The sequence below is a fragment of the Ostrea edulis genome, chromosome 9 (genome assembly GCF_947568905.1).
Source record: "Ostrea edulis chromosome 9, xbOstEdul1.1, whole genome shotgun sequence".
Lineage (NCBI taxonomy): Eukaryota > Metazoa > Mollusca > Bivalvia > Ostreida > Ostreidae > Ostrea > Ostrea edulis.
Window position 1 is genome coordinate 46,805,100 of NC_079172.1, and position 25,354 is coordinate 46,830,453.

A 25,354-nucleotide genomic window follows, 5' to 3' on the forward strand; every position below is an offset into this window, starting at 1 on the left:
AAAATTTAGGCCTATGCTCGGCGCTTATGGCCTTTGAGCAGAGAGGGATCTTTATCGTGCCACACCTGTTGTGACACGGGACCTCGGTTTTTACGGTCTCATCCGAAGGACCGCCCCAATTAGTTGCCTCTTACGACAAGCAAGGGGGTTCTGAGGACCTATTCTAACCCGGATCCCCATGGGATCTGAAATAATGAAAAGACGATAAAATTATAATATTATCTACTTTTTGCATCCGAATAAAGAAAAGACAATGGATTATAAAATGGCACAAATCAGCCACCATACCTAGCCCCTAGGCTAAACCTCTACAATCTTGAACGTAGCCCAGATACATTTACGTAGAAGTACCTCCACATACCTACTATATATCACTAATTTAAAAACATACTATAGGAACTCTTCAATTTCAGGAGATAAAATATTGCGCCATGGAAGTTAACATTTGAACGGAAAATTTTATTATGGGATGTACCTATCTAGACGGTAAGTAATACAACATTAATATAGTGATAAAGAGTTCGTTTAATAGTCAAATTACTTATTTGAAGCAATGTCACCTAGGTGCACATTAATTGTAAGAACCGAATGAAGTTGAATGTTTTCCATACATGAATTATGAAGGAACTGCTCAGAGATTCGGTGAAGGCATCAGTCCAAATATCCAGCCGAACCGATAGTATAGCATGTGTCGGAATTCCCTGTTGCACATGCAGAAACAGGAGTGATTTAAACTGGCTTTATATGGAATTAAAGCGATGAAACATGCATTGTACTCGTTGAACTTTAAAGATTTCTATTGATTGTAATTTGTAGAAGGATGTAGGCTCCGTCATCTTTCATCTAGTAATACAAAGGTATTGTTCTATTTTAAACGCACAATAAATTTCTACGTCTTTGGTTATTTTACAACCGGAAAAACCCTGCAAACCTAAAGTATACTTTGAAATCTATGAGATATTAATTAACCTATCGAGATATAGGGCTCACGTGACCGATCTACAGGGGATGCCTACTCCTCCTAGACACCTGATAGGTGTGTCCAGGGCTCCGTGTTTGCTTCACTCTTAATTTTGTATTCCTTATAGGAGTTATGAGATTGATCACTGTTCGTTATCTTCACCTTTCCATCAACATCTAAGTTCAAATGATTTTTTTTTTTTAATTCAGTAATGTCCAACGCGGGTGACTAAACGCGAGGTTGAACGTAGCATAGATATCAAAGAATAAAAGTGATAAACATTTATAGGTGATGCCACGCTAAACATTTCTAGATAAATCACCTCACATTACGTAAGACATAAAAACGTGAAAGTGTTTTCTAGGAAATGTAATAATTGAAAACATGCTTCTCCAAGACAAAGATCATCGATAAACATACCAAGGGTCTGAAATCAATTTTACGTGATGGATTTAATTGAGACTCATTAACCTAATGCACGTGTTGGCTTCGAGATAGCTTCAAAGCTTGCCAGATTCAATACTCATGATTTTATTTCTTGACATTTATCGTAATATGCGCAAATGCAAAAGTCAAACATCATTAGTAATTATTGCATTGATTGAACGCTGCGACAATTTGTGGATCGAATTACTTTTTAATTATTGTTACTTGGGAGATAATTCAGCACTAGGGCGACAATATCCTTGAAACTATTAACAATCATTTGGAACTTTTAACAAATGAAAAGGATTTTTTTTTTATCTTTAATGAGGAAATACAGAGAATAATGAAACAAAACAACAATTAGACCATTTTCGTTTAGTTGAAGTAATCCATGATACAGTAACCACAGGTATATTCGTGATAATTATAAAGAATCTTGCTTGTGAGATAACGGTTTTGTAGAGCTGTGTATTTACGAAAACTCCTAACCCAATATATAACCAGTTTAAATTACACGGTGATGAAGAAAAGTATAATAGTAACTGAATACTGTGAAGAAGATAGAGCTCCCCAATATAAATGAAAATCGACAGAGAATTAAGCATTTTCAATAGTTTTTACTGCCTAAACCCCATGAAAATAAAGGTGATAATAACTCACTCGACAAGCAGTGGTTAACGCTTTCATGAAAAATATGCCTGCATGAATTATAGCAGCTCATCCCCTCATGTACTTTCAAACTAAGCAATATTTTTTAATATTTACATTCTGCTTTCCTTTCTGTCGGAACTCCCATCTGTAAAGTAGACGTACTATGTTTATCAAGATTCATACGCACATTGTTTTCAACTACATCCCATTCATGAGGAAATGGCTATCTGTACTATTTGTAAAGATATCGAAAACAAAAGCATTGGATATTATATAAAACCACGAAAATCCAACAACACCCTACTTTCTTAAAGTGTCGGATCTACAAAGATACAAGGTCAAAAGCGCTGAAAAGGCCACGACACTGTTGGATATTTAAACCTCAAATTTTCGACACAACCCGCGTCTTTATCAAGCGACATACATTATGTATATTGCATAAACAAATATCACTTTCTACACACTTCGAAAAACCGACAAATAGTAATATACATTGTTAACAAGAATGATACACTGATGTACTGAATTGAGAAAAATGGTTTCCGTTGCAAGCGTGTCTACAGACGATGGTGCTAGAGAGTTTGTACCATCATCGGGTTGAGGTGAGAATAGAGATAATTCTTTCAAAAATTATAGAAATCAGAAAAAATTGGAGAGAAAACTTCTCAAACAACGAGATTGTGAAATAAAATGACGGGAAGATAATGATTAATTTGGAGTGAAAGTTAAACAATTTACATTGTATTTGGTAATTTTTACCACTGTGGATTCGGAATAGTAAACAGTGCCCACAACGATTGATTGATTGTATATTGTTTAATGTCCCTCTCGAGAATCTTTAACTCTTATGGAGACGTCACCATTGCCGGTGAAGGGCTTGGAATATTTGGCCTATGCTCGGTGCTTATGGACATTGAGGAGGGAGGGATCTTTATTGTGCCATACCTGCTGTGACACGGGACCACGATTTCTGCGGTCTCATCCGAAGGACCACCCCACTTAGTCGCCTCTTACGACAAGCAAGGGGTACTGAGGACCTATTCTAACCCGGATCCCCACGGTTTTGCCGACAGCGATAAATAATATGATTACTGCAAGAACACGATTAAAATACACAATCAACACAACTTTACCAATTAATAAACAAAGGAATCAATCTCGCACTGAAATCACCAATCCAAATGATGAGTGGGAGAGAAGTCTAGGAAAAAGATACTGTACTAATGTTCAAAGTCAATACATTTTTTCTTCCCCTTTTCAAGATGAAACAAATTAAAACCGCAATCCTGAAATTCTGATATCAGAACAAAGCTATATGAATCCGAACCTATAAATATTCCTGATAATGTTTTATCAGTTTAGAAGTCTAAAAAAGATATACTAATTCTCAAGGTCAATTGTTTTAACCTCACAATGGCATTTGTAACAGATAGCGACTTGTAACCTCATTTGCATAAATGAAACTTTAGTTGTTGACTTTGTTGTTCAAAAGATTCATCACTGGAACAAATTCATCTGGCACGAATTGCTAGGTCTTTCGGTACATCTTGAAAATGTTGTGGCAGCTTATATGGCATTAAATATCAATGGGCGTCGGTCGGTTTGGTATGGAGATCAAATTCAATTTCATCTTTTCTAAGAGTGGGTGTTGCATCAAGATATGTATTGGTGGTATCTGAAATATCCACTGTGAACTTGATACTATGGTGAAATGAATTGACAAAGGTCACACATTCACTATATATATATATATATATATATATATATATATATATATATATATATATATATATATTGCTTATGACAATTTTTACGCATTTTGCAGAATTTCATTGATGACAGGTAGAACATCTGAAATAAAGATCACCGTACTCCATTTCGGAGATCTATAATACTGCATTTAAAGTAGTGGTATTTCTACCACGTTATTGACGCCACTACGCTAGGTGCAACACAGCTCGAAGAAGGAAAATAAAACCACGGTCTAAAGTTAGATTAATAGTAATTATAGAAATATATGTATTTTGATACACTAAGGGTATATTTCAAAATTATTGCTATACCGAGTCAGATATTTGTTACTCTCTGTCGCAGACCATGAATAAAGATGAAAGTTAAGTTGCTTCATCACATCGTGGTTCATGTAAAAAAAAAAAAAAAAAAAAAGTGTACGAATAATGCGACATGGAATAATTTTATGATTATAAACGGTGTTTGGGTTATGATGTGAAATGACTTAATGCAAATAAAACAAAGTCAATAGTTAATTTATTAGTCAGACTTCAAATATCAAGTTCACTCCTCATTTTGGTTTACATCTATAAAAAAAAACAACTAAAAGCCTAGTAAAACCCCTCATACAGCTACAAGTAACAGAAACTGATTTTCGTTGTCCTGTAACATTCCTTTGTTCTGTCTTGTAACATCCCCATACAGCTAACAGAAACTGAGTTTTGTTCTGTCCTGTAACACCCCCATACAGCTAACATAAACTGATTTTTGGTATGTCTTGTAACACCCCCATACAGCTAACAGAAACTGATTTTTGTTATGTCCTGTACCACCCCCATACAGCTAACAGAAACTGATTTTTGTTTTGTCCTGTACATGTGTACATCAAAAATACGTTTTACGATAGTCAGTATAGTTTACAGTACTTCTGTTCTATGACAATTTCAAAATATAGAATACAGTAACGAAAACTTAAAACAATATTAAAACGTTTACTGCTATCATCGATATCAATGAAGAGGGCATTGTTCTTCCCAAATCCGTACTCGTTAAGAGCATAACCAAACATACATGTACTTATATCAAAGGTCTATTCCTATAATACACGTAGTACAGCGTACATTAAAATTATAAAAAGTACTCTCTCTCTCTCAAAATTCCCAAGATCTTACAAAAAGTATTCGTATCGTTTGGTCTTCGTCAATCACATAGTTACAACTGCATAAATATGGTAGATTCTCACGCAAAATAGCTGCGCTCGTCTAAGCGGAAGGAAGACGGTAGTGCGCATTTGTCTAGTAAGACGAGGGGATTGAAAATGTTGCGCAATATCAAACGTGTATTTAACGTCCTCTAACTTACCACTCTGTCAATTCCCAATTTTCTCAACTTCACCTTTCTCCTGCACTGAAGCCTCTCCCATTTTGCTACTTTTTACTTTGGTAACTGCTGCTAATCTTTCTGCTTGCCGTCTGGCATCGGTTATTTTCCCGCGGAGACGCATTTCTGGCATACGTCATCTTGATGACTACTGATCCATATGTGTGTGTGTGAGGTACGCATTTCATCCAAATGTCTTCAAAGGACACTACCTCTAGAACTCTGATATTGGACTCTTGACAGAAGTCGAAGTATTTTTCATGAATGGCCAGCTTCCTATGCTGGTACTGTAGGTAAATGGGCAGAATGCCATCACTGCCACGGACAGGTGCTGACTGGAGAATTCCAAATTCATTTGCATAGTTTATATATATATTTAGCATTTTTAATTTCAACAAACTTTGGGGCGTGGGCTGGTTTTCTATCATTTTTTCAATGAACGCTCGGCGGTACGCCAGTCTTGTTCATGTGCTAGACGTTCGTTAATACTTTGTTACGGAGGTCGTATATAGTTCAGACTGTTTCTCTACATATATGTTGTTTCATCACGGACGCTGACCCGTTTTCTCTCCGTGTTCTCTTTGTGTAACTTGGTCATACTTTCATTTCTACAACACTCCCATCACATGCATTTGTTTTTCAACTTTATTTTATTATACCCCACGCAACGAAGTTGCGGAGGGTATAATGTTTTTTGACCCGTCCGTCAGTCCTCTTTTTGTCTTGTCCTCTGAGACTGCTCAACAGAATTTCGTGAAACTTTGTAGTTACTAAGGACACATTGTGTAGAATTGCATATTCCCAGGAAATTCTAATTCAATAATTTTTCTGGAAGTTATGCCCCTGTTGAACTTAGAATTTCGAGCCCGTCTGTCCTGTTCTTGCAGTGATGATGCATAGCATTACAATTCATTATATGAGGCATTGTCAAGCAATGTTGGAGTGTGGGGTATGTGAGCTTGATCACTTCTGCTTTCTTTCATTTCCCTCATGCTAAACTTCTATCTCTGAAAAAGTGAAGCAGTTTTTCAGGCAGCTACATGCGTACTGTATTGAATTCATTTGACCATGCATTTATCACTGATCCCCTTTCACTCTGAGAATTCATGAATTCCGATATTCTTCTTTCAGCTAAAACCTCTGGGCAAGCATATTCATTGAGGCTAAATACCTCCCTCGTCTGCATCTGAATGTGTCGCATTTTATGTGAAAGTCATTTGCCCAAAAATGTCTCGTAAATAGTCTATCCAATTCCCAACATGTCAACAACTAAATATGATAGAACTGGGGCACGTTTTACAAAAGAACTTTAGACTTACGACAAAACTTTATATACTGGAATTTTCAGGTTTATTGTAAGATCATTCACTCCAAATGCAAAATATTTTTTTTAAAATGTTGAAAATTAAGCCTCAGAAAAGTTTTACTTCATTCACTTAAAGCGATAATTGTGTAATACAATTTAAGACTTGCGACTTTGCCGTAAGTTGTTTTGTAAAATGGTCCCTAATTAAAATGATAAAATTCTTAATCTGATTTTGGATAATGATGTGAAATGATTGTTTTTTCTGTCGCTACGAAGACACAATTTTACATGTTCTCTTGAATAGAAATGATCAATGGAATGGTTTAAAAGTTTCTGATTTCCATAATACGTTACAATAAGTCATTTTTCGAATGGGTGTCCAACTTTTCGGGCTCTGTGTTCTTCATTGTTTTATTTACACGATGCGCTCCGTTCTAAGGTGTGTGAAGTGGGGTGTCCCAAATTATGCACCAGTGTACTAATAGAATGATTGGAGTTCGATGTTACAATGGTAATTTATTGTGAACTTAAATTTGCATTTCGTTCATTTTAAATTGTAAATTCATGAATTCTACCTGAAATTCTGAATACTCTGGCAAATCTAAAATTGTTTGGCATGGTTCTTTGTAAAGATTTCACTGCGGTATATTGAAATATATATTGCGATTACATTTCACATTCCTGAATACCCCCTTTTCATATTGTATTAGATACACTGATTTTGACTACGGATAACTCCGTTTGCCTGATCAGGATATGGGGCTTACGGTAGGTGTCACCGGTCAACAGGGGATGCTTACCCCCCCCCCCCCCCCCCCCGGCACCTGATCCCACCTCTGGTGTGTCCAGGGGTCCATGTTTTCCCAACTATCTATTTTGTCTTGCTTATAGGAGTTATGAGATTGATCACTGTTCGTTATCTTCACCTTGCATAGCATAGGGTAGGTTTCATTACTCGTGTATTGAAAAGCAATTCTATTTATTTTATTTAAAAAAGGTTAAACTTCCATATTTCACGACCATTAACAAACAAATTTTACAACTTGTATTAAATAATGCTTCTCGTCGGCCCGCATATTGGCGCAAAGGGGTCATTGATGTAGGAGGATACCGGAGTACCCGGAAGAAACCCAAGTGGACGACCAGATCCACATCCGACAAGCACTACAAGGCGTCACTGTGTATATCAATCATTTAATGTCAAACAATACAATATAACTTATCGCTCTCGGTATTTGCGGAGAAAACGCGAATTCGAAGACTAGGACGCGTCCCACTGGTATCACATCAGACGATACGAAACACGCAGAAACATAGCATGTGTGTTAAACGTAAATGACAGTTTAAAAGAAGTACAATCATTAGTTTTAATGCAGTGGAAAAATTAAGTTCTACAGTATCCTGGGAGAATCTGCGTATGATCTGTAATTGGTAAAACTATAGTTCTCTAATATCCCTTATGCTTAAGACTTCCAATTCACGCTTTTTTCACGACAGATTATAATGGCCGTGTGGGGACATCATTGTTAGAGAGGAGCCGAGTTTTTCGATTATGTAATAAGCTTTTAAAACTTCAATCAAACGCTGACAAGATCAACCATTAATTAACGCTCATCATTTATTAGTTCTATGGTCTGGGGAAAATGAAAACAATTATAAATGCACCATGGAGACGTTTAATGGATCTTAGCAACTAAGTACTGACAAATGTGTCATGGATTTTGAAAACATTCACCAATACTGGTTGATTAATTAAAACCTTTGTAATTCATACAATTTAGACGAAAATGAAATGTCATTTAGTCATTCTGTCATACATGTACATTAGTTTTTAGTTATCCGATATATAACGAGCCCAAAAATAATTTTTCATTAATGGAAAACAGATGTCAAAACTCTGGTTTTATAACTTCCCATATTCATGTAGCAATATCCCAATATCATATGCATTTGGTGTTTATATCTCTCAACTGATTCAATACGCGAAAACATGTTCTGCGTATAATCAATGTTTAATCGAGGCAGGTTACTTTACTGACAACTAAGTTGATATTACAGCGTTTCGACAGTCTCGTTTAAAGTCAGCATTTGGCCAATTTTATAGTCGTTATAATTATCTAATTTGTAAATGCAACCTGCCATTAGGTTGAATGCTGTCTGACGTGTTTCATACCAATTTTTAGGTCGTTCTTTACATACTGATTTTGACTACAGATTACTCCATTTACTTCATCAAGATATAGGGCTTACGGAGGGTGTGACCGGTCAACAGTGGTTGTTTACTCCTCCTAGGCACACGCCCCTGTCTCTGTTGTTTCCAGTAATACCTGTTTGCGCAATACTTTCAATTTTGTATTCTTTATGATATACATGAATATGGCATTGTAAAACTATTAACAAAGAAAGTTATTGGTTGGATGTATATTGTTTAACGTCCCTCTCGAGAATTTTTCATTCATATGGATACGTCACCAAGAGCATTCTTTATCGTGCCACACCTATTTAATTAATTACTTAATTAGACTGAGTATGGATCTTGTAAGTTTGACAAAATGAGAAGTCAAAGTGACAAGACTAAACATAAACAATTATGAACATAACGAGTACGAGATGCCTGTAATTGCATTACTTGATTGAATCTTTGTTAGGATAGTTCTCTCGCTCTCAAAATAACTTGTCTACGAACTTTCCTAACAGGGATTTATAATTGGCGATCCAATCAAGTCTTGTAATTACAGGAGGCACTATCTCATACTCGATCATGTTATATACAATCTTATGCATATCTACGAAATGCAGGACAAGTAATCATCTATCTGATTATTAATTTTGAAATTCCTAGTAAGAGCATTTAAGGTGTATATACTGCTGATGATATTACATGTCTGTGAGATGCCTGTGTGATTGATGACGGTCCGCCGTACGATAGAGTGCATATTCAGCAACTCCTACATAAAGCGTTTTATCATTACACTGCAGGTATCCATGTTTGTCTTTTGCCATATCTCTATTGAGTTCCCCAGGCAACATTTCCATATGTCATACCCCCTGTCTTCTGTGTCTTCATGTCATCAAACTCTTTCTGTGATTCCTTTTGACTTTTGACATCTTAACACAAATCATATAAAAACGATTTTCGATGATAATGAAGGCTGCATTGTGCGAGCTTTGTTAGACGTCGCTGAGTAATACGATGGATATGGACTCTAGCATTGAAAACCCTTACCCTGTTTAGCACTAATACTATGGACTCTAGCATTGAATAACCCTACTCTGTTTAGCACTACAGGGCCGTAAATTACATGGAGGCGGAGGAGGCAGCTGCCTCCTCCAACTTTTGAGCCAAAAAAAATTAAAATTTAAAGTTCATTAGAATTTATGTTGTTTCCAATAACTAAGAAAATGATACCTCCCTTAAAAAGCATTCCAAATCTTTCTTTTAGAATGAGTTAGTCAAGTAACATCTTAGAAGGCCCTAGAATCGAGGATTTTGCACGAAACGTGTTCAGTGTGCACAAAATGTGCTCAGCGTCTGGGGGCCTCGGCGGCCCCCAGACCCCCGCCTAATTTCCTGCCTCCTCCAAATTGAAGGTTAATTTACGGCCCTGACACTAATAATATGGACTCTAGCGTTGAATAACTCTACTCTGGTTAGCACTAATAATATGAACTTTAGCATTGAAAACCGCTACTCTGTTTAGCACTAATAATATGGACTCTAGCCTTGAATAACTCTACTCTGTTTAGCACTAATAATATGGACTCTAGCATTGAAAACCACTACTCTGTTTAGCACTAATAATATGGACTCTGTCTAGCACTAATAATATGGACTCTAGCATTGAATAACTATACTCTGTTTAGCACTAATACTATGGACTCTAGCATTGAATAACTCTACTCTGTTTAGCACTAATAATATGGACTCTAGCATTGAATAACTCTACTCTGTTTAGCACTAATAATATGGACGCTAGCATTGAAAACCACTACTCTGTTTAGCACTAATAATATGGACTCTAGCATTGAAAACCACTACTCTGTTTAGCACTAATAATATGGACTCTAGCCTTGAATAACTCTACTCTGTTTAGCACTAATAATATGGACTCTAGCATTGAAAACCACTACTCTGTTTAGCACTAATAATATGGACTCTAGCCTTGAATAACTCTACTCTGTTTAGCACTAATAATATGGACTCTAGCCTTGAATAACTCTACTCTGTCTAGCACTAATAATATGGACTCTAGCCTTGAATAACTCTACTCTGTTTAGCACTAATAATATGGACTCTAGCATTGAATAACCCTACTCTGTTTAGCACTAATAATATGGACTCTGTCTAGCACTAATAATATGGACTCTAGCATTGAATAACTCTACTCTGTTTAGCACTAATAATATGGACTCTAGCACTGAATAACCCTACTCTGTTTAGCACTAATAATATGGACTCTAGCATTGAAAAATCGTACTCTATTTAGCCCCAGTAATGTGACAACTATCAATAGACACAAAAGACAATAATGTAGAAATATAGTAAAACCCCTGTACAGAAAAACTTGTGAAAGTGTCAACTGATTTTCATTGAAATATTCAAATCCAGTTTGAGAATGTATTTGATTTAATTATAATTAATATTGGTGAATAGGACTATAAATTTTGTTAAAACAACTATACTGTCTTTATATATGACAATGGTCGTGATGAAACTTGAAAATCCTCATAATTCAAAATAGTAACTTGTGTTTTAAAATGATTCTTTGTTACGTTTGTCCTCATAATTCAAAATAGTAACTTGTGTTTTAAAATGATTCTTTGTTACGTTTGTACTCGCAATGTTATCAATCTTCATATAACATATGAATTCTTTTTCGTAGGAGTTTACACTCAATATGAATGAGATAAGCATACTATTTCTATCATACATTTCACATGCATACAAAAGTACGCACACAGTACACTTGCATGTTTTGTATATCGCTAAGATCGCGGGTATTTCCTATGTAAAATGTACGATGTCAAAACAATATTGGAATTTTGTCATATTTACGCTATCAAGGCAAAGCCATACTGTATCCACTTGTGGATCGGGATGCATCGAGCCAAACGTGAACAGAACACTGTGGTTTCACGTCACAGCGCGCACCTTGTCTAGATAGAGATGTTCATTCTGTTTGACCGTGGAAAAGACTATATTTTGAATATGACTTACAATTAAGGATCTTTTCTGGTAGGATGTCTTAAAACTTAGGGCTTATTTGTGATAAACCTACAAATGATGTGAAAATTTCATTTGAACTTTTGTTTCTTACATATCAATGCCTGGCTTATGACAAGTATTATATGTGTGTGTCTCAGTTATTTTGAAAGAGGAAAAAACGTTCTTGGATCTGAAATTATGTGATACCCTGTGTTACACATTAGATTAGCTAAAATAGAGGTATAGCTGGCGTGTCAGCTTGATTGATTAAGATGAGTTATTGTTTATAGAAATTCCAGACAATATCCGAGCTGACGAGAGACAGTAATATTCATTGAAGAACTATAGATTGTTAATCATCGTAAAATCAATAAAGATGAAAAGTCACGAGTTTGTTGTTAAATCATTTCTTGCAAGAAAGTTGTTGAACCAGCAGGTCAAGCAAATGGAACCAAGTGTTTGAAAGGATTTGGCAAAAATGATAAAATAGTTTCTATTAAAATCGAATGATGCATATACAAAATCACATGGAGTTCATTTCAAAATTTAATTGACCCCAAAATATTCGCTACACTGTACTTATGTACATACAGAATAACAAAATATGCTCTTTTTTTCCTTTCAAATTGCAACTTTGGAACACTTCTGGGGCATGCAAGAATTGCTGGAGGGATTCATGATTTGTGCTTTATGCCAACACTCTGTGTTTAATGCGTAATTTTTCAGAAGGAAAAAATTCCTTGTGTTACAAAAATGGTCAAGAAAGGGGCATATTATGTAGAAAATACACTATCACTAATATTCATAATTAAAAACATATGAAATTTACAATACGCTAGAATTCTGTTGATTGTGTTGAATGCTTACTCCCGAAAGAATTGAATATGAAATATTAAATCTACAGGTGTATATCTGTATTAAGCTTTCAACATAACATAGAAACTATACAGGCCGCATATTGACCGATAGACTGATTATTCATATACAAAAAGCTAGTTTCATTGTTAGTTTGATGAATTTTTTACTATGAAAATTATACTGAAATTGAACAATTACGCTTAATACATATGTATTATATTGTATGTTTTACGTGTATTGATTGTGTGCTTTCTTTCTTTTTCATAATGGCGACATGAAGGTAGGACATACTTATTTCTTTTTGCATGCATTATGTTCATCTTTAAAACTTTTTCAAACGAAAAGGATGATTAAATCATGAGATCCATAACTCTTCTCGGAAATATTTCATTTAAATAAGAACATATGAGCGTGCATGACTAATATGTAGGGTTAACGTGACTTGTCTGCGAACAAATGAAAGCAGAATACTGTCGTTTTTGTCTGTGTGTTTGTCTGCCATCAATCAATTGTGCATCATATCATTCATTTATCAGATGACATACAGTAGTAGATAGTGTAATAAATCTATCTCAAAGCAACTATAGACTCGTAAAGTATGTAGAGGCGTACATGATATTGTTTCATTTTACATCCATGGTGATGAATTATAACGGCTCCATTTGTCATCAATTGAATCGGGTCATCATGAAGATTGAGAAGTTTGAAACACGCGGTATTTGTAGTGAATTTATGTGCCTGTCATTGTTCATCTTAGAATGATTTGAATATAATGTTGGTTTACGATATTGATTGTAATGATAATTTAGGTTTTGATGATAATGTAGGTTTTATTTTATTGTTAGTTTTGGTTTTCATTATACTGTTGGTTTTGGTTTTCATTATGCTGTTGGTTTTGGTCATAATGTTGGTTTACATTCTGATTATAATGTTGATTTCCGTTTTTAATTTTCATTTACGTTTCGGTTACAATGTTGGTTATTTAATGTTTTGGTTATACTGATGTTTTGGAATTCAGTCAGTGCTCCTATCCTGTTAACGCCTGCCATCTGTTGTAGAACAGAGACAGCATGAACGCCTTCTGGCATCCGATATATTTAATCTTGTAGTGTAAAATCAACTTTCATGTAAGTAAAATAAATATTCGAAAAAAACACACGAATATTTATCTTCGCGAAAAGGTTATTTAGGTATGCAGGGTAAGTACATTTTGGATCACTCTCAAATAGTATTCGTGGCAAACATATTTCCACACGGTGATTCACGAAAACAAAAGACTCGCAGGCCTTAACGAACATGCAAAAACTCAATAGGCCACTCAATCAAACAAAGTGTTGGGGGAAAAAAGAAAATGAACCATCCTTAGCTTTCTAGATTCTTTTTTTTTTTCAATGTCCAAGAGTAAAAGAGCATATAAAACAAGTAATGTCGGAGTGTGCACTGTTTCCAACGCATCTAGATCTATGTGATGCAATAGTGCCAATCGTAATTTTTCGAAAGTTTCCGCGATGAACAGATTTGTCGTTCGCGGAAATGACCGATAACCTACGATTGAAGATTGACGGAGGAATAGTCAACAGAAAACGAAACCTGTTACATTGAATTCTACCTCTTGTTAACGGCACTTGAATCATCAAGCACTAAATGTAAAAGATACATTTCCCCATGGGCGCCCTTCCCCATCTTTTTTTAGTAAATGTTCATCGACTTATTTGAACTTCCCTGGTACGCCCATGATCCACTCATCTTTGATTATGTTGAAAAGCTTCATACATTTATTTCTCACATTATCATCGGTGTGAGATCGACTTTACCCATGTGAGACAACCATGTGAGATTTTTCTTTCTCACATTATCACCAGTGTAAGATCGACTTTACCCATGTGAGACAGCCATGTGAGATTTTTCTATCTCACACTCGTACTAATGAAGGATTGTATTAGTCTCACACTGCTGCAATGTCATTTGATTGTGACGTCATATATTTTCTATGATTTACGTTACACGTTGAAGATTTACGTTACACGTTGAAGATTTACGTTACACGATGAAGTAAAAGCATTTTGCATTGTTTTCTTTAAACAATATAGTATAGCTTTCTGGTGAACAACCTTGGATTTTTTTAGTTTACACTTGCAGTGTAAACCATTTTCGGGTGTGCTCTTTCTGCCTATCTAATTAGTTTTTGCATCGAAGTTCAAATGAGGATTTTAATGATTTAGAATTTTCTCAAAGCTCCCGAATTTATGCACTACACTGTAGGTAAAATGTGAGAAAAATAACTCTTCATTATTTACTCGTGTGGGATAGGGAAATTCCACCTCTCGAACAAGATTCGCTGTGTCTAGGACTCGACAAAGCGTAGTCCTAAAATTCCCTATACCGGTACTAGGAAATTCTGTGTACTTCCTTCCTCAGAAACTAGTAATTGACCTTTTCAAGTACTCTAAGCCTGTAAACTCTATTTATGTCGCAATTTACGTGATACATGTACATATATTCTGTTATTGCAGTTCATGCAACAATTACAAACCTGTATATGCTGTAGGATAATCATTATGTAATTAATGTTTGTTGTCAATGTTTGATGAAGGTACCGACATTCCGTCGTCAAGACAATACGAATGCTACTACTTATAAACGTTTCCGAATCATGTTTGACAGAATTTTTATTTCTGACAAATTGCGCAATATGCTCTAGGGAAAGTTTCGTTGCATCGATGTCAGTATAAGTCATCAGTCTGCAAATTATGTATCAAAATATCCGCTGAAGTGTTGTTTTCCGTTTGTAAAATAGCTCTATGGTTGGCTACTATATGTTTGCTAATTTAGGTTCATTCAGTGAAAAATAAAAAAAATAAATCCAAATACAGTACTCAGTATTGAAGAGTTTGCCTGAGACTAGGTCAGTCACGTCTACCTTCAGATCCGTAGTCTCAAATCATGGACAAAGTGTTGGAGGGAGAAGAGTGGACTCCAAACCGCATGAAAAAATTCTTCAACACCCCCCCCCTCCCGAATGATACACGCATCAGTTGATGATAGGTAAATGCTAAGCAACAATATATTTTCTCCGGTGGTTTATTAAGCACCTGCAATTTCAAGTTTATTTTCCCTAAAGTGTCACGGTACATAACGTGTTGAAATGATTTTTGATAGTCATTTCGCTAGGGAACAATCGGTTTGATTAGACGATGCTAAGTACAATGATGTCATTACCTAGTGGAATACAATGTCCTATTGCAGAACTATTTAAGTGTCAGGGCATATGTTTGGAGGAAACATTTGTTTTAAAGATGCTTTATTTCAATCTGTCATTTCATTAACTATTAAATATTAATGGAAAAGCTCCAATAACTTCTACGCTTATCCATTTAATGTGTCAGATTGTTGAAGTTTATCAGAAAACTGTCTAAGGTATTGTGTGAAAAGAAATTAGTCACGAATTGTAGAATATCTTTCAACTTAAAATTCCAGTATCCTTTGGTTTTTAATTATACTGTAAATATTGAGGGACACTAAAGATCGATTTTTGCAATAATTTGCAACTTTCATACCTAATATTTCTTATATATTTTATTACTTGCTTTTCACATCTGGAGAGATAATCCACGCGCCAATTTCTAGGATACATAATTCCTCCAAAAGTACTGTACCCTTTGTAAATATATATGTGATCGCACTGTTCACTGATGATTTACATGGACAAGGTTAATTGATTCTTGCACGATGTCAGTTGTTTATCCTGTTTATCGTAGAGCAATTATTTTTTTTATAAATAATTGCACAACCAGATAGATACTCGAACCGTGTACAAACATTAATTGCCTAAGGAAAGACTAATAGTTTCAGTGAATTCTAAAAATACCCTTGTCAACATCCCCCACCCCCGCCCCGATACAGAGAAAACTTAAGTTCAAATCAGTACATGTATGTATCTTCTCAGATTTCGTTCACTTGAAGTGAGATTGTTTCTACGAATGAATAAACACAGATATTGACGGAAAGAAGAAAACTGTTAAATGAGGCGTTTAAATACAATAGATATTTTACCAAAGGAGAAAAACGGTTTTGAGACTTAGTGTTGTATATGTAAATTTATCAGGGAATACTTGAGTTTATCGGCATATTACATTATATTGACACCCAATATGATCAACAAACCAATTGATACACAAGAAGTTCGCACACCAATGGATGCCAGAAGAGTTGGCCGAAATAAAGGGGCGTGAACACGATTTGAGCTGAAATTTTTCAAATTTTATTTTTCCATTTTTAATGTTTAGAAGTCTTAACTAAGGTATTTCTAATTGTCAGCAAGAATTTGAATGTCAGTTGTCGAGGTACATTAGAGATACAGAGCTCACAATTATTTGTTATCTAGACAAGGCTCGTGCCATGATTTTGTTTACAAAGGTTGAATATATTAAAACTTTCGTCTATAAATGTAGCAGATTTTTTCAATGACAAGTTAATTTTGAACACAATTAAATAGTAACTGTTTCTAGTGTCTGGCACGTCTCATTTTGTTTACTCAGGTGACCTATTGGTATTGGGTGTCGTCCGTCGTCGTGTGTTAACAATTGAACATTTTTAACTTCTTGATAACTACTAGTCCAATTCTTTTCATATTTGGCATGAAGCATCTTTGGGATAAGGGTGACATAAATTGTAAATTTCAGGACTCCAGAATCTCTGGGGCCCTAGGGGCTGAGCAAAAACTGTCGAAAATTGACAAATTTTCAAAACTCTTCTTCTCAAGAACCGCACATGTGTAAGAAAATCTAAATGCATAGTGATGTAGAGTAGGAAGGCCTCTACCGTAATTGTAACTTTCATGATCCCCGGGGTAGGGGTTCTGACCCCAGGGTGGCCAATCTTGGTATATAGTGTTTATGTGTAAAATACTTAAATAACATCTTCTTTAGTGCTATTGATACTAAGTTGAAACTAAATAGACATTTAGAAAGAACATTTGTCCTTTACCAAAATTGTAAATTTGATGATCCCAGGGGTAGGAGTTTTGGTATTGGGTTGGGGCCAAAATGGTCAGTTATTGAATTGTGAACAATAGACATTTTTAACTTCTTTTTGATAACTATCATTCCAATTCTTTTCAAATTTAGTATGAAGCATCTTTGGGACAAGGAGGTGGGGCATAAATTGTAAATTTCAGGATTCCTGCGCCCCTGGGGCCTTAGGGGCGGGGCAAAAACTGCCCAAAAATTGACAATTTTTTTTTATAATCTTCTTTTCAAGAACCACACATGTGTAAGAAAAACTAAATGCATAGTGATGTAGAGCGGGAAAGCCTCTACCAAAATTGTAAATTTCATGATTCCCGGAGTAAGGGTTCTGACCCCAGGGCGGGGTCAATCTTGGTATATAGTGTTTATGTATAAAACACTTACATAACATCTTCTTTAGTGCTATTGAAACTGGTGGGGCCAAAATGGTCAGCTATTAAGTGTGTGAACAATAGACATTTTTAACTTCTTGATAACTATCATTCCAATTCCATTCAAATTTGGTATGAAGCATCTTTGGAAGAAGGGGGACAAAATTGACAAATTTTCAAAAATCTTCTTCTCTACAACCGCAGATGTTTAAGAAAAACTAAATGCATAGTGATGTAGAGCAGGCAACCCTCTACCAAAATTGTAAATTTCATGATCCCCGGAGTAGGGGGTTTTGACCCCAGGGCGGGGCCAAAATTACTATATAGTGTTTATGTATAAAACACTTAAAGGAAGTGAACATGAAAATGTGACAAAGGGTTTAGATTTGTCATTTTGATGTATATAATGAATTCTGAAAATCACTAAGATGTAGCTTTCTTCAGTAGGGAGATATTTTATAAAGATTAACTCTTTTCAATCCTTGGAAGCTGCCATATTGAAAAAAATATTACCTCCCTGCGGGGTTATCTCTTAGCATCCAATAGAGGGCAGCACTGATGCTGACATCAGTAGGACACATTGTGTGTATTTTTGGCACATTGTAAGTATCAACGTTAAAATGTCATCAGCAGAGAGTGAATTAGATATGGGATATCAGGTTGAACCTGATGTTACATAGGAAGAAATTGTTTCTTCTTCACCAGCAGTTGATTTTGATGAGAGAGGAATTTTCCTTGATTGATGTGCTTGTGGAAATTGTACAATATAACTATGTACATTCAAGGGGTGTCTTTGTTGTCATGAGTTTGAATATTCTGTGTCAGCTAGATTGCATAAATATACACCTAAAGTGCAGTTCTCTACACCCATATTTTAACACTGTGTGTCGAAGTTCTATTATAATTGATACAGCTTACATTTATCCATGGATTTAATATGCATCCAGAGAGGGGTCTCAGAGGACCTGGATAACAACTTATTAAACAAGTAAGAAAAACACGAAAATGAAAAATACCTTCTGTATTCACATGTATTAAAATCTTAACACAACATGGCATTTGTGTGTAAACATTTCCAACACATGTAATAGAATACAGTAACAATTCTGTTGCAGACATGCTATCAAGATTTATGGCCTACAGACAGTTTATCAACTAGGTCAAACGCGATCAGCCTCTTAAGGGGGGGGGGGTCAGAGTAGTTTTACCCTCATTTAATTGTTGTGACATAAATTAAGGGAGCATTTCCTAAAGAGCACTGTAATTATGTAGGATTTCTTTAAAGAACATCAGACTCTGAAACGGATTTTAAATATTAGTAAATAAGTATTTTTTTAATGTCAATAAAGAATATAATTGTAAATTGAATCTCCAAAATTTATCTGTGGTCCATGTACATAAATTGTTATAAAGTATACAAGTTACATGCCTATATTGCAATACTTTTATGACACAGTCACCTTAATATTTAAAATCTAATGAAATTAATTGATATGGAAACTTGAAACATACAGTGTACTGAGTAAGTTCAGAAGTTGGAGGAGCTGGAAATATTTTGTGGGAGTGTTTTCTTCTTTTTCTTAATGCATTGTAATTAGATTTGATTTCAATTCTTTTTGCTCCAAAACCTTATCCATCAATTCTAATATGAATCCATAAACTTTTTCTGCTATATAACAGTGACCCAGTCAACAGCAATGTGTCTCATCTACGTCAGAGCACAGATGCATACTGGGAAATAATGGATGACCTCCATAAACCTTTAACTTAGAGTGTTCAATTGATCAAATCTCGTAATAGAAACAAGCAAATTAGATTTAGGCCACACTATTCAGTTTCAGGAGGTCTTTTAAGTTTATTATGCAACAAATATTTTTTTCATGTTCACTTCCTTTAAATAACATCGTCTTTAGTGTTATTAATACTAAATTGAAACTAAATGGATATTTAGAAAGAGCTGGTAGTCCTTTACCAAAATTGTAAATTTGATGATCTCCGGGGTAGGGGTTCTGACCCCAGGGTGGGGCCAACCTTAGTATACAGTATTTATCTGTAAGTTTGCTGATACTGTACAAAATCTAAATGCATACTTAGGAATAGCAGAAAAGGGTGTACAAAAAATGGTAATTTTACAGCCCATGGTTTTGTCTCTAGGATGGGTCCAAATTAGTCATATCTTTTAATGTTAATACATCTATTATATAATTTAAAGCCTTTCATCAGGGTATGTACTTTTGAGGGCATTGAAGTTTCAAGAACACGTCTTGTTTTATACTGTTGCTGAAGATTGGAATTTAGCTTAGATATTCAGAAGATGAATTTTTTTCTAGATTGCATAGCCCTTGGGAGTAGTGATACTTTTTAACTAGTACTCAGGTTACTGATAAGGCCTGTGGGCCTCTTGTTTTTAATATGCTAATTTTCTATTAGGTAGTTTATATGTAAACAAAAACATGGCACGAGTTTTGTTTACATAACAAAGAATTGTGAGTGCTGTATCTCACTTGTAACTCAACAACTGCTATTCAAATTTTGGTTGATCATAAGAAATACTTTAGTTAAGCATTGTAAACAGTAAAAGTGGAAAAATCAAATTTGAAATTTTTCAGCTCAAATTTTGTCCATGCCCCTTCAAGAAGGATAACTATTAGACTTCTTCAGGTCTCCAAAATCAATCTGTTTTCATCTATGCTTTTGACTATATGTATGTTTTAAACACATCTTAGTCTAGCAATGTGTTAAAAAAAAAATACCCAGAAGGTAACGAGAAAGTATTAACTATCTTATGATGTGTATCTACACCCACCTAGTAAATAAAAAAAAATACAATATGACAAATTATAATTTTTTTTTGTATTTAAACCCACCCAGTACATTCAGTTCGATAAAACAAACAATTGTCAAATTAAACAAATAATTTGAATATTTAAATCAACTTCCTTTCCCAAACCGATCCAGAAATTCCTTTCCTAATTGAATAATTGTATATAACTGGGGCAGATCCAGGAATTGTGGTTACGGGGGGCGCCACTTTATGAGGCAGTGGGTCCAGGGCGAAGCCCTGGTGGGGGTCCAGGAGGCGAAGCTCCTGGATTTTACAGATTTTATGGGGCTTGAAATATTTCTCCTATTAAGTCATTTGTACTATTTTCTATCATTTTAATAAGGTGAAATTAATAAAATGACCCAAATTTTAAGGGGTTTTTTGTGTGGAAAAAATTAAGTTCTCCCAATTCAAGACATCAAAGGATTTTGTCATTTATTTCTCCGGGAGTGGAAGAAATTATTGCTTCCTTTATCGTTTAGTACATTTTCCGAAACAAGATACCGCGATTTACCTTAAATTTGCAAATTTTAGGGGGGTGGGGGCGGCGGCTGCGCCCCCTCTAAATCCGCCACTGTATAATGAATATCAGTTTAGAAAAAATGTTCTTTGTAAAAAAAAACACCGTGTAGCTTTCACGATTAAAACATACTAAACCCATGGAAGTAATTTGCATACAGTCGGTAAGTAACGTTTATAAGTCAATCATAGACGTCCCATCTGTTTTCTTCGGCGGAATATACTTTTGATGGGATATTTTATGTGGTGTAAGAACAACTTATAAACCGATGCTGAGCTACATGTATTGGAGATACATGACGTCGTCGACACAAGTCAAGCAGCTGGGTGTCCAGAACTTGAAGCAATCTCTCTCTCTCTCTCTCATTAGCTGTTTCAGTTGGTGGTTATTTATATCATATTCGAATTCCTTCGAGAAAGAAAGATTTATGAATAACCAATGTAGTTATGGAATAACGAAATTGTTGTTGCTTCAAAATCGGGGTTACCAGTCTGCACAGGTACTTGACGTTTTGAATATACATGTACATGTATATGCAATCAAAAAATGTATTTTTGTAAACAAACTATTCACAAGGTATACCACGTCGTCATCTTGTTTTTTGAATTACCAGCTAGCTGCATCGCCTGTAATTTTCCGCGAAAAGTTCGATTTAATAATTAAATCTCTACCGTCTAGCAACAACTCTGTCAAGGTCTGATCTCTCGCACTGTCATGGTGAACCAGAAATAGAGTCCATTTATCGACGATAATCAACCATCAGATGTGTCTACTGCTTCTCAAATGCGAAAAGACGGAAGTCGACATCGTCATGCAAATGAGAATTTCCTTGCTGTTATTTGATTGGCTAGTACCCTCTGATGCTTAAAGTTGTAGATGAATGACATTCATTGGTTGCTGGTTGTATGTGTATGTGCGAGCTTTTGTTGGGGGTGGGTACTTTGACTATAAACACAACTGTTTGGATTCTTTTATGTACAATACAGTGGTAGATTAAAAGCGAGAGATTCCCCACATTGTCAAAAGCTTAGTAAAACTATTGCAAACATTGGAATTAATCTCGGCTAAGATTCGGCTTGGCTGAACATTTGGACTGACGCCTACACCGAATCTCTGAGCAGTCCTTCATAATTCATGTCTGTAAATTTACTTCAAGCTTCGGCCGGTTCTAGCAATTAATGTGTACTTAGGCGACACTGCTACTCGCTTCACATAGTTAGCAGACAGTTAAACTAACTCTTTATCACTCTTAATTTTGCATTGCTTGCCGTCTAATATGGTATATGATTTACCAATGTATGGTTACAGATCGAGCTTAAGTTTCGTCACTGTTGACGACTTTTTCGGAATTTATAGGATTTATGAAATTTGATTTTGGTTTTCTAATGAGTAGATACAGATTAAATTTAACTTTCGCCACAGTTGAATCATCCTAACTAAATTCGTAATAATTAGTTTTACAGTTGACTGAGTTCCTTTAATTCCTGTACTCTAAATCTGGCTAGCTCTCTGTATGTTTTTGTTGTTGTGGGAGTTATTCTCTACATACTGATTTGGACTGCGGGTTACTCCATTTACCTCATACAGATAAAGGGCTGACGGCGGGTATGACCAGTCAACAGAAGATGATTAATCCTCCTAGTCACTTGATCCTACCTCTGGTGTGTCCAAGGGACCGTATTTGCCTTACTCTTAATTTGTATTCTTTATGGGTTTTATGAAATTGATCACTGTTCGTTATCTTCACCTTTCATCCATATAACTTACAGAAAAATAGTAATGAATCAAGGTCACATACTCTAGTTATGAATCAAGGTCACATACCCTAGTACTGTAGTTCGTCGGATTCGCCGCATCACTGTTCGTTATCTTCACTTCTTCATCTAATATCAAAAGCTCGATATTATAACCAAAATACATTATTATATCCGTCTGCTCGTACGGAAATATCAGATTATAAATTTTTCGACTTTTATTGAGACACAAGAGATCTAAAAACCACGTAACGACGCGTAAATTACAAAAAACGTAAGTAGAATAAAATTGTAGAAGAGGGTAGAGAAGACACCACGTGACGACGCGTAAATTACAAAAACAAAAAACGCAAGTTCAACAAGAGATGTTTGTAAAACATATATGCCCCCATGGTGCAAAATTGATAAGGGTTATACACATGCACAATTTGATTGATAGTAGTATCACCAATTCGAAATATTGTACAGACAATATTTTCCAATGTCAGGAGTGGATTTACAAAGTGACCTAAAAACCAATAGGGGTCATTTACTCCTTATGCTTTACCAGTGTACCAAGTTGTGTCAATCAAGTAAATAATTCTTAATTTATAGGAGACAAAATATTACTATGTCCAGTTTGACCTTTGATCGTGTGATCTCAAGATCAATGGGGGTCATCTTCTTCTGAAGATGTACCAGTGTATCAAGTTTGATGTCTGTCAAGCAAAGGGTTCTCAATATAATGAGCGGACAGTATATTCCTTTGTTTAGTTTGACCCTTGACCATGTGACCTCAAAATCAAGAGGGGTCATCTTCTTCTGAATGTGTACCATTGTACCAAGTTTGATGCCCGTCAAGAAAAAGGTTCTCAAGATATTGAGCGGACAGTGTCTTCCTATGTCCAGAGTAGATTGACCCTTGACCTTTTGACCTGAATAACAATAGGGATCCTCTTCTACGCATAACCAACCCACATATGAAATATCATTACGATCAAGTGAATGGTTCTTGAGATATTGAGCGGAACATGTGGTCTTCCGACCGACAGGTGCAAACCAATATGCCCCTTTTCTTTGAAGGGGGGCATAATAAGATTGTAGAAAACGGTAGAAAGAAGACACCACGTGACGACGCATAAATTACAAAAAACGCTGGTTAAGACGTTAGAGAAAAACAAAATATATCTTTATATGCGTTCAGAATAATGGAGGTGGGATCATTAGCATTTGAGGCTGAGGATGAATATGAACTATTCCGTGGGGATCCGGGTTAGAATAGGTCCTCAGTACCCCTTGCTTGTTGTAGAAGGTGACTAAATGGGGCGGTCCTTCGGGTGAGACCGCAAAAACCGAGATCCCGTGTCACAGCAGGTGTGGCACGATAAAGATCCCTCCCAGCTCAAAGGCCATAAGCGCCGAGCATAGGCCTAAATTTTGCAGCCCTTCACCGGCAGTGGTGACGTCTCCATATGAGTGAAATATACTCGAGAGGGACGTTAAACTATATTCAATCAATCATGAATATGAACCTATGAAGGTTTATGAAGCGTTGTTAAGTGCAATAATAAAGGGCTAGCGGTAAATGTAGTACGACCGAAAGTCCCGGGGAGCGATTTTGTCATGGTTTCTCTCTTAATAGTAAATGGAATAGCATCAAACTTTTTGCGACAACTTTGTGATCTATCAAACAAGAATCATTTAATTCTTTCTGAGAATTCTATTACGAACATACTGAACCAGAGATTTCAGCTGTCAAAAAGCGGTAAATCTAGTACGCTTTTTAAATGCCGAAACCTGATCACGATTAAACAGAGACAGAAAATGAATCAAACCCAGTTCTAGGTATTTAAGATAACTTAGATAAATCGCATTTGCAATCATGAAGCATTTTATGTGCAGTGTCACCCAACATATTAATCGTAAATATACAGGTATGCAGAGTCGCTCTTGGTGGGGAAAGCGTGCAGTGGTTAACTGATACGATGAAGTTGATGATAATGAAGAACATCAAACGAATCATTTAGTTGCATCATACATTTATTTATGATCAAATGTTTAAATAGTGTAAATATAATCAGCATTTTCTTTTCAAGCCAACATTTTCAACACAAATATAAATACAATTTATTTACATAAAATAATCATGCGAATATTTAATAGCATAATCTTTAAAAGTCTACACAACAGCCATTAATGTGAAATTGTTTTGACAGACCACTAAATAGATTTGAAAACATAAACTTGGTTGGGTTTTTTTTGTGTGTGTGGTTTTTTGTTTTTGTTTTTTTATTTGGTGTGTGCAATATTTCAATCCGTTTTGATACATGTATATACTATGTAATTCAAAATTACATGCT

The 25,354-nt window shown here is 35.5% G+C and overlaps 1 protein-coding gene across 7 annotated transcripts in view; it reads left to right on the forward strand.

Annotated features, from left to right (window-relative positions):
* LOC125657528 (Kv channel-interacting protein 4-like) overlaps positions 1-25,354 on the forward strand; it is a 190,611-nt gene that overhangs the window by 106,251 nt on the left and 59,006 nt on the right. Inside the window, exon 2 of one of the 7 annotated variants that reach the window (XM_056149409.1) lies at positions 414-486. The exons of the other annotated variants lie outside the window; for them this stretch is intronic. Within the exon in view, the coding sequence (XP_056005384.1) occupies positions 465-486 (22 nt within the window). The 5' untranslated portion in view covers positions 414-464. The remainder of the gene's footprint in view (positions 1-413; positions 487-25,354) is intronic. 7 annotated transcript variants of the gene reach the window in all.